General features: G+C 38.5%; 1 protein-coding gene across 2 annotated transcripts; it reads left to right on the top strand.

Annotated features, from left to right (window-relative positions):
* The first annotated feature begins 1,358 nt into the window (after positions 1-1,358).
* Positions 1,359-3,637, top strand: LOC121885888 (beta-1,3-galactosyl-O-glycosyl-glycoprotein beta-1,6-N-acetylglucosaminyltransferase 4-like). Of its 2 annotated transcripts, XM_042395692.1 has the most exons (3): positions 1,359-1,754; positions 2,283-2,344; positions 2,424-3,637. In XM_042395692.1, exons 1-3 carry the CDS (start codon positions 1,705-1,707, stop codon positions 3,578-3,580), a joined length of 1,269 nt encoding a protein of 422 aa, XP_042251626.1. In that variant the 5' UTR covers positions 1,359-1,704; the 3' UTR covers positions 3,581-3,637. The 2 variants fall into 2 exon arrangements, with proteins under 2 accessions (XP_042251626.1, XP_042251624.1); XM_042395690.1 differs by having other exon boundaries at positions 1,675-1,754; positions 2,283-3,637.
* Positions 3,638-11,275: the final 7,638 nt, after the last annotated feature.

Below are 11,275 nucleotides of genomic sequence, written 5' to 3'. Positions count from 1 at the left end.
TTCTGGCTGATAGACACCTGACTATCTCTCTGACTCTTTACCTGTTACGTCTGTGTTGTACACCTGGTCTGAAGTGGTGGATTTGCAGAGTTCACTTCAGACACACTTCATGGGTGAATCAATTTAAACATCAAACGTGGTTAAAAAAGGTCGTTCTCTCTTTTCTAAAATTGCATTTTAATGTTTCCGGTGGTGAAAGACAATTCTTAAACTTGCTAATAATTTCAAAAAATGAGAATAATCATATTGACGGCCAACTGAAACAGAGAAATACAGTTAGGTCATGTTATTCCTCTTCTGTCATGGACAGCCTCTGGAGAGAAAGTTGTTTTTGAAGCAATTCAAAGCTGCATTCTTCATTTCCAGCATTAAAATCTCTTTCACTCGTCCTATACATGTTTTTAATCCAGGCTATGATGGATTGCAGTATATTTTTTTTAATTAATTTCATAAAACACAGCAAGCCTGTCCTTATTTTGTATTATTAATATTTTATCTGCTTTATATAAACACAATGAAACACTATAAATCTAAGGTTTCTTTTCTGTGCTAAGACCAAACATTGTGTTCCACCCCACAGAAGTATGTCCAAAACTGCCGAGAGACATGATGTCTGTCTGCTTCTTTTCAAACACATCTGAAATGCTTCAGTTAGAAGTTAAGCTCTTGTTGCATTAATGATCTCGTGGTTGATCCCCTGTTGTTTCAGTATCTGTTTGGTTAGGTCTTTCGGAGCCAGCAGAACCTGTATGAAGTCATTGAAACAGACACAACTTTCACAGCCCGGTGACATCAGTGTTGATATTTCTAAAGCTGTGTTTTTATTTGTGTCACTGACTCTGACATGCTTTGTGATTTCTACTTAACTGTTATTACTATCTTCTTTCTCTCTCACACAAATGACTGATTCCAGTTACTATAAGCACAAATAATGAAGGGAGGATCACATGGTAAATATTCTGTACAGGTTTAGTCCACATCTTTCATGCAGCCTTCATCTGGCCTGATCTCACCTGTCTGACTGGTATACATTTTAAAATGTTGGAGAAATGAATGTTGCTCCACAAAAATCAAATTTTTGATGTAATCCTGACTTGTTCAGCCACATACATCTCTCTCTCTCTCTCTCTCTCTCTGTCTGTCTCTCTCTCTCTCTCTCTCTTTTAGTGAGTTCAGATGACTCCAGCCACGGGGTTTTCATTCATCTTTAATTCTTTAATCAGTAGCAGGTCTGCCATTAGACATATCTGTCACAGCTCTGGTTCTTTCTTGGCGCTGTTTACTGTCACAACATGCTACATGCGATGGTGTCTGGTGACATGTTTGCAGCTCATAGATGGTAGTGGATATGTCCCGAGCCCCTCCCTCTTCCCGGGTATTTCTGAGATAGGACTGAGCACTGGATGTTTTTGACCTTCTTGATTACTTTATGCTCCGGACAACCACATGGCAAATTAAATTTCGCAACACGATCAACGGAGAGATGCCTCAAGCTGGTAGATGTCGCACAAGTTGTGCGTAAAAATGGCACGGAAGATCCAGTCCCACTCTTGTCCTGACATCTATAAGGGCTTGCTTATTTATTGTTATAAAGCTTTATTGTCTGAGCAGGAACAGAGGTAGCGCACGGATGACAATTTAATTTAAACTCGGGTTTTTTTTTGTTTTTTTTTTATTTTCTTACAACTTTCAGGGTGTGACTTGATGACACTTTGCGAGGCGTTCGGCAGACCGGCAGCTGCGTGTGGACCAAGGTGGGTGAGCTTTGCATATTTATGTTTGCCTTGTCAAATCCGCACATTTGATGTTTTAGGTTTCATGTGATTTTCATACTCTCAAGGTTTAAAGTCCCCCCCCCCCCCCCCCCCCCCATCACGCAAAAATGATTGAGCTTCACTGTGCAGAACATGGAAGATAATTATGGTCCAGTATGCAAATTATACGAGTGTGATGTGGAAAACATGAAGCCCCCAGTGCACATACACTGAAAACGAACTGGTGTTTAACAGTTAAACTGTTGAAATAAACAATGGTTGCATATTGTGCAAGTCAAAAGCTTAGCCACACTTTCCCATTCCCTCCAGAAAGTGTGTCCAAACCTTTGACTAATACTGTATATTTGGGATTTTTTTTGTGAAAAAACTAAATCAGGAATAAATGATTCCAAGCACAGTATTTTTATATGTTTTAAAATGTGTCTGAATGGGATAATTAAACTTTATGTTGATTAATGTTTTTATGTCAGTTTCTTTTCCCTCACATCATGTTTTCTCTCATCACAGAATGAATGATGTTATTTCTGAGACTAAGAAGAAAGCAGTACATCCTTTCACTCCTGTCACTGGTCAGTGTCTGTGTCCTGCTATTGGTCAGCATGAAGTACAGCTCCATCACTGAACCTTTACCTCCCTTCGCTGTTCCAGGTGACAGTCAGATGTTTCAAAAATACGATATTGACTGCTCAGCTGTATATGACATGGACCCGATGGAGGTGGGTAAATCGCTGATCATCAGGAAGAACCAAATTGTGGAAGACAACGATGAAAGTCTGGTTAACCTCACCTCAAACTGCCCTTTCTTCATCAAATCCAGAGGTTATGATAAAGTGTGTCTCTCAGAGGAGGAGAAAGACTTCCCTCTTGCTTATTCTATGGTTGTGCATAAATCCGCATGGATGGTGGAGAGACTTATCAAAGCAATGTACTCACCGAGTAATAGCTACTGTATCCACTATGATCAGAAGTCCCCAGCTCAATTTATTGCAGCCATGGAGGGTTTAGCGCGCTGTTTGCCCAACGTCTTCATCGCCTCCAAACGCGAGGCTGTCTTTTATGCAAGCATCAGTCGACTGAAAGCTGATCTGAACTGTCTGTCTGACCTTTTGAGGTCAGAAGTTAAGTGGAAGTATGTCATCAATCTCTGCGGCCAAGATTTCCCCCTCAGGTCCAATATCGAGCTAATCTCAGAACTGAAGAAGTTAAATGGCACTAATATGTTGGAGACAAGCCGTCCAAGTGAGCAGAAAAAGCAGAGGTTCACCTTTCACCACGAGTTGAGAGACATCAGCTTTGAGTATCAAAAACTACCGGTGAAAACGGACCAGACTAAGACCCCGCCACCCCATGGTATTGAGATGTTCACTGGCAATGCCTACTTTGTCTTGTCACATGACTTTGTTGTGTACATGGACTCCTCTGTTGTGGTGAAAGATTTTTTGGTGTGGTCAGAGGACACCTACTCACCTGATGAACACTTCTGGGCCACGCTTGTGCGACTGCCTGGTGTACCCGGGGAGGTGCCCAGATCCCAGCCTGATATCACTGACCTGATGAGTAAGACCAGGCTGGTGAAGTGGGAGTATCTGGAGGAGAACCTCTACCCACCCTGCACAGGGAAACACATTCGCAGCGTTTGTATTTATGGTGCAGCGGAGACACATTGGTTACTGAACTACGGTCACTGGTTCGCCAATAAGTTTGACCCCAAAGTGGACCCCGTTGTCATTCAGTGCCTTGAGGAGAAGCTGGAGGAAAAACAAAGGTTTTTCCAATCAGCATCACCAGCCTGTCGGAAAGGATAATCTACCTAAACTACAGTATAAAGCTGGAATAATTAGTCAATTAACTATTAAGTTGACAGAAAAATTTGAGAATCAATCAATAATTTAATTAGATAGTCGTTTTCATTATGGATTAATCTGTCAATTGTTTTCTCAATTAATCGATTGGTCTATAAAATGTCAGAAGATGTTTCCTAAAACCCAAGATGACGTCCTCAAATGTCTTGTTTTGTCTCGACCAACAGTCCAAAACCCAAAGATATTCAGTTTACTGTGACAGAGGACTAAAGAAACCAGAAAATATTCACATTTGAGAAGCTGGAACAAGAGAATTTTTGCATTTTTTCTTAAAAAATAACTCAGAATAAGTAATTGATTATCAAAATGGTTGGTGATGAATTTTCTGTCGATCGACTAATGGATTAACTCATTAATCACTGAAGCTCTAAATTTAAGGCGTTTGTTAAGAAAAAAAATGAAAAACATTTGATAGTTCCAGCTTCTCAAACTGCTGCTTTTTCTTGTCTAAATATTCAGCAGATTAATCAATAATGAAAACTGTTTCAGCTCTACTAAAGTATGTAATATTTGGTAGCAGGACTGCCTTAATATGGCATCAAAGAGATGGTGTCTTTCTCACTGACATTCAGTTTCAAAGGGTGTAAACATTGTAGAGCTTTTTAAAAGTCAACATGAATGTAGTTTGTATCATAAACACCTGTCACCTTAAAGGTTCCTTTCACCCAAATTACTAAAAAAACACGTTCTCTCTCACCTCTCGTGGTGTCTAGTCATACATATTTTTGTTTTAACGGACCCTCTTGTATCCCTGTGAGCAGTTTTTATTAAAGAAGTGAGGAATAAGTGAGAAAATATGTTTTTTGTTTTGTTATGTGGGTGAATTACTGTTTTATGATGAGTTATTAGAATGTAATGAGTAATTACATTTGAGATCTAACATTCCCTGCCCATTTCTTACACCTCTGATGAATGTGGAAATGTTTTAAATACAATAAAGTTTTGGGACATAAAGAAACTTGTGATCATATCAGTTTTGAGTTGGCTTCAAAGTCCAGGATCTTCTGAACAGATGTAACTACAAATATGTGATGATTGTGATGGTGTCTGTATTTGTGTCAAATGTAATGTAAGTAGAAGATTATATTGTTTGGTTTTTATGATTGTTTTATTTGTTTGGCTTTCTTAGGCTGAAATGAGTGATTTTGCTTTGGGAAATGGGTGTGGGGACAATTGTTTCACATATTTTTTTTTTTATCTCAGGGAGCATATGTGCAGAAAGAAATGATCATTTTGTGGAGTGAATATAATGTGTCTTTTCAAATGTACAGTATGAAAACAAAAACCAAAAAGACAAACAATACAATAGAGAAGGGGATATATTGAGGATGTATGGGAGCAATAGTAACTAATCTGTGGCCTTGACCATGAAGCAGTCATAGAAATCAGAAAAGTGGTACATACTGTACATACCATACAGTAATACATGTTCAAACTACATTCCTTCTGTCAATGAATAACTGTGTTTCCATACCTAGATTGTTCAACATTGCATCTACTGTGCAGTTTTATATAAAGACATTTAAATGTCAAGTTTACAGGATGTAATAAAAATGTTGGGAACAATTTCAACGTCACACAATGGGCTGTATGTTTCTTGTGATTATGTACACTTGACAACAGCTTTAAAGAATAGGTTCATATTTTTTCAAGTCTATCTTAAAACATTTAAGCATTGAAACAGGTTTTTCTTGCTGTAATCATTCCTCCCATTCATACTGACCTTTAGAAGATCCCCTCCAAATATATTTATGATGTAAGTGATGGGGGAGAAAGTCCACAGTCCTTGTTTTGAAAAAAAAATGCATCTAAAAGTTTATCTGAAGATAATATGAGACTACAGTCATCTGAGTTAGTCATATAAAGTGGATATCTTCCACAGTTATAATCAGATGGACAGTGTTTTCCTGTTCAGCTGCAGTGGAAGGACAGTAACAAAAAGAGGGAATTTGGGAACTTTGAAAGATGTTTTGACTCATTTGGACGGTTGAAGCTTCATATTAGCTTCAAATAAACTTTTAAATACATTTTTGCACAGAAGGAGGACTGTGGATTTTGGCCCCCATCACTCAACATTTAAAGAGCATTATGAAGGGATCTTGTAATGGTCAGTATGAACAGGAGGAATGATTACAGCAAGAAAAACTATTGTTTTAGGACAGACTTGAAAAATGGTGAACCTATCCTTATTTTAGCTATTTGAAGGGGGATTCCAACCCCCTTTTTAGTAAAATGATCAAAATGCATCCCCCTTGTTAACCTGAAATCCCTCTCTCCGTTCCCTATTAGCAGAGAGAATTGCAGGGGCAGAGGGTTGAATATGTTAGTACAAGTGTGCCTGACTCATTGATCCTTTATCTGTGCGATGGAGGAAGAAAGGAAGGAAGAGGGTTGATGTCAGTGTCAGACAGGAATGTAAGCAGCATTGCCAGCTTTGAGAATTTGTTGCCAGGATGAGATAAAAAACAAACAAACAAACAAGAGGACAGCTTGACCTTCGTTTACTTTTCAAAAAGACAAAGACAGGTGAGAAATAAGCTTCGATTTGACTTTGATGTCCAGACAATTAAATATGCATGAAAATTGGCTCGTGTTACACAGGTTCAGATGTAATTACTTTAAAAATGTCATTACTATAGTGGAGAATGAACAGAGTCAGATAGCAGCAGGAGTTGGGCAACAAGGTGGAGGAGGGAGGGGGTCGTGTGGGTCATGTAACCTAAAATGTCCTTGCTTTTAGTGTATTGTGAGAAACATAAGAAAACCCTGCCTGAATAAACTCTGCTGCGTAAAATTTAGGTTACAATTACTTAAAGACAATTGAAGCAGGTAGAGAAGGAAGATAACTGGATAAACTATTGAGGCATCCTGCAACAATGTCCTTCGGGAGGTGTACATGGATGTGTGTGTTGGTTAGTGGTGTGGGGGCAGGGGCGGGTGCTCCAACTGGGGCTTCAGTCACCCAGTGCTACTACTGTAAGTCACGGAAAACTTATAGGTATAACAGACATTACCATAGATTTGGACATGTCCCTACCAATGTCAATGTGTTGCTGAATTGTCCCCACCGATATTTTTAACAGCGCTCCAACGAGCTTGCAATTTGAATTACTCCTAGCGTTATCAGTAAGATCACTGCAGAGTTGTAAGGTTTGTGGTTTTTTTGCAAAAAGTGGGTTATCATGATCAAGAGTGATGCTCTGCCCGGCAGCAGCAGTAGTAGTGGAGTCAATGATGAACAAACAGTGGTGAATCTGATGCTGTTATATTTTAAAGATCCCCTCCAGACATGTTATAAGATGTATGTAAAATATTCTACTTAAAATAATAATGTGTGTCTGATATGATTTTTCTGCAAAAAGTTAAATGATCTTGTTAAAATCCTTAAAAAAGATGTCTCCCACTTCACTGTAAAGTCCATTTTCAGTGTTTGTGCCGTGGAGGCTTCAAGTTTCCACATTACACTTGTAAAAGTTATACACCCTGGACCACGACTGTCTTCCAAACTATTTGTGATGTCACACGTCACGCTCGGAGGCCTGAGAACTTTCTACTGTCAGCAGATTAATGTGAAAAAAGCCTCCTAGTGTCAAACTCTGCACATACATCATTCTGTACAGTGAAGTTCAAACATTCAACTGTAGGAACAAGAAGAAAAAATAATTAAAAAAACAAAAAACATAACAGAACTGAAAACATCACTGGACAGAAGTAAGATCATTTGATATTATATGATAGCTAAGTTGCTCTGATGTGACATTTTATTGAACACCTTTATTACTGCTGGATGCCTTCCAAAGAGGGACCAGGAACCAGGAACCTTTGCTGAGGGTGTCACTAATCTAAACAATCTTCTTTGTAATTAGTGGGAGAAATATTTACTATTTAATGCCACCACTCCCCTTTTCCATGAGTGGATAAAGAGTTATTATTGCATGTGTGTCATTAATACATGAACATTATTTATAGACTAAAATTAGCCACAGCTTGTCCAACTGATGTCAGGCATCATTTCATCATGAAAATTCTGTCAGCAGCAGTCTGAGCAGATAGATAGATAGAAAGATAGATAAAAGTTAAAGAGGAAGTGAACATACACAACAATGTTGATTGTCTGACAAAAAAAGGTCCCTGACAAAGTCGGGTGAACTCTTACAGCTGAAACACTCTTGGTCCTTGTTCTGTTTGAACTGAAACTTTAAACTACTGTAGATGACTCTCCTTGAAGATGAGATATTATAATTCACAAACTCACCAGCATAATACACAAGATCACCAGCTTTGTTGTTCTCACAACCCAGATCTTTCTTTTTTTTTTTCATGGTTTTGCCACAACATTCCTATTGGTTATGACAACATTTTACTCAGCAGCTAGAAACAGCTGGAGACAGTTTCCACAGAAACTGAAGCCACACATCAGATCAAACCACTTCCTTAATACTAAAAAAAATTACTGTTCAAGACTGAAAAGACCTCATAGTTGCAACAGTTGCAACTCATGTAAGGAGTTTTTTTTTTACTATAAAAGCAGAACCAGAGACTGAGTTGATATACAGTATTTATTTCATCATCTCTCCCATAGCCACTCAGCTGTGTCTGGATTCAACTTAAAGGGGACAAATCATGCACATTTCCAGGTCTATATTTTTAATCTGGGGCTCTACTGGAATATTTTTGCATCATTTACAGATCAAAAAAACACTTATTTATCTTATACCGGCCCTTTATGCAGCCCCTCAGTTCAGCTTCTGTCTGAAACAGGCTGTTTTAGCTCCTGTCCCTTTAAGAGGCTACATCAACAAACCATGCAACAAGCTATTGAAGTAGTTGGCTTTTGACTTATAGGGAGCATTTCTACATATGTTCACCTCAAGTTTTGGAACTTTTACCACGTTTAGCATCCAACATCATAACAGTAAATAACAGAGAATCACAAAAAGCAATGATATGTCCCCTTTAACTGCTGAAGCCATGTGCACTCTGCTGGGGAACTGATGACTGAAATACAACAATTTCTCACTCTCTTCTCCTGTCTTCAACTCAGCAACAGTTATTTACCAGAATGCATCACTTTTTTTTCTCTTTTCTTCATGAAAAGGTCACTCAAGTTGTACAGTATATTGCTAAGCTCAGCTTTCTTGGCTTATACTGTAGTTGTCCTCATATGATGTAACTGCTTCTGGATTGAAAAACATGGGCTGGGCTGGACTGGATCTTTTTTCATGTTCAACACAGTCAGTAAAGAATTTTTTCCTGTTTGTTTCATGATGTAAAGAATTTACACACTTAGGTGGGTAGGTACGCATTTCCTGTCCACTCTATGTTGCTCCCACCTGCGGTTATTAAAATGCAAATTCCTTTTCCACTTCTCGTTCATTTTTTTTTTTATTATTCTCTATTGATGGTGGCCTTAATTCACAAGTCGCAGTAAAAGAATATTTAACATGTGGGTCAAAGAGGAGGAATAAGTGAATGTCTGAGAAACTGTTTGTCAGCCAAATGTAAAACTGGAACTTGGAAAAATCAAGCTGCTGAGGCTTTTACAGGCTGGTGCTGCAGAAGAAAAGGTGAGTCATGGCAGAAACCTTAAATAGCTCTCTGTGGCCCCTTACTATCCACGTGTCACACAAGTGTCAGGCAAAAGTCGGTAAAGAATGTTTTTCATCTTCCTGTTTGTTTCAGGATGTGAAGTATTTACACACTTGGGTGGTTTGCACTTTCTCTTCACTCTATGTTGCTGAGTCATGGTGAGTCATGCCAGAAACCTTAAATAGCTCTCTGGTCCCTTACTATCCATGTGTCTCACAAGTGTCAGGTTTCTATCTGGGTTGCAACTACTCTGCTCATGCACAAGGGTAATGAATCATGTTCACACATATAGCACATCTGATATGAATGGTAACCGTTGTTGACGGTGTTTGTGTTAGTTTGACTTCCATTCAATGTCCTCTGATTGCCCTCACAGAGTAATAAAACAGATTCTGTCATTTTGGTTTGGCTGATTTGCTTTCAGACATGCAAATGTAAACCATAAAAGCACATGGAGCTGGATTTTGAACCCATTAGGTACATTAAGTTAGCCAAAGACGGCTGCCCCTCAAGAGGATGACAAGCCTGAAAAGAAATTTTTAAGCCCCAGTGAGACAGTCAGTGATGTAAATCTTAAGAGCAGGAAGTGCAGTTGTAGCAAAACAGGTCTTATCTCTTTGTTTTGCTGTAATGTTTTGATGTTGATGTTGTTGATGATGTGATATATTTCAAAAATGTACTGAACTTGCTCAGTTTTTTTTTTTTATCAAAGATTTTGCAGAACTTGTTGAACTTTGATGGAAAGGGAGTCCTCATTACAGGAGCTGCACTCTAAGCTGCAGTTGCACAAGTGGTGTCAAGTGGGATTTATGCTGTTGACTGATGTAATCACTGCATTCAAGTTCAAGGTGAGCCTTAAGTTGACACAGTACCACTCCAAAGGCAGCCGATCCTGTCTTCCCGGATCCATGACATGTGACAAAGACTGTTGAATGAAAGTGGCACCATCTCTTTCAGAGGAGGCTTTGACTGTTATTTTAAAACTGTTATTATGCCTGTTTGGTAACTCTGAGTATCTTCATGAAGTTTCAGTTTTCACTTGAAGAGGTTGATTAAGAGGTTTATGTTTTTCATTCAAGGAGGTATGTGGTTATTTGAATGTTGCACAATATCCTAAAATTAGATTTAATGATTTCCACTGCTGTGGTTCCCCCTGGTGATTGAAGCACACTGCCACCCTGTGGCTTCAGTGTGAACTGCATTACTCCGGCTGCCATATCTGCTAAAACCAACAGGGATACACGGTGTATATGTCAGCTTTTTTTAAAAAAAAAATGTTTATTAAACTTTTCACTGTGTAAGTTGCAAATACTCCTCTTTCTTTTTTTATTTTATTTTTAGGATACAGATTTAATATCCAAATGTATTTCTGATCAGTGTGTAAACATGAATAATTTAATAAAAATAAAGTATTTAAATGATGATAAAACAATGGTACACAATAAAGTGTTATATTATGAAATAAGAAAAGTTGGAATCTACTAATTACTTAACTCAGTATGAGAACATGATGACGATGAGCAGCTTTGAAAACTTCACAGATGCATAATGTGCAGTAATTTAATTACAGCTCGGAAAAGTTTTTTTTTTATTCTTCGGTGCAACTTTGAACTTCATTTTTAGATGCATTACATCACTCATCACTGGAGGTCGTTATGAAACACACCATCAAAAGACTGGCCTGCCCGCTTGTTACACCCCACCCTTAGTCAGCTCTATGGGGCGAACAACAATCCACCATCGACCCAAAGCAAAACTCTAACAACACCTTTTAAAAATACCAAAACCATGAGATTTATTACCATAAAGACATACAAAGCAACCAAGACACCAAATAAAGACTACAAACAACAGTCAAAATACAACAGTAACACTAAATAAAATCCCAGGCTGAGAGGCAGCAAGCCCACAAACCAGAAGCTTCTCTCTGCAACAGGAACTTGGAGCGTTAAACCACTTCCTTTCCTGGACCAGGTTCACCTCATGGAGGACTAATCAGGTGTAGAAGACAGCACAGAAAAAGAACAGACAGCACAGGCAACACATACA

This window comes from Thunnus maccoyii, chromosome 19 (assembly GCF_910596095.1).
Source record: "Thunnus maccoyii chromosome 19, fThuMac1.1, whole genome shotgun sequence".
NCBI lineage: Eukaryota > Metazoa > Chordata > Actinopteri > Scombriformes > Scombridae > Thunnus > Thunnus maccoyii.
Note: the sequence above shows the minus strand (reverse complement) of the source record. Positions and strands in the feature narration are given on the sequence as shown.

What these genes read in the sequence shown, in the direction of transcription:
- LOC121885888 (XM_042395690.1), top strand. Translation starts at nt 2,288, where the DNA reads ATGATGTTATTTCTGAGACTAAGAAGAAAGCAGTACATCCTTTCACTC.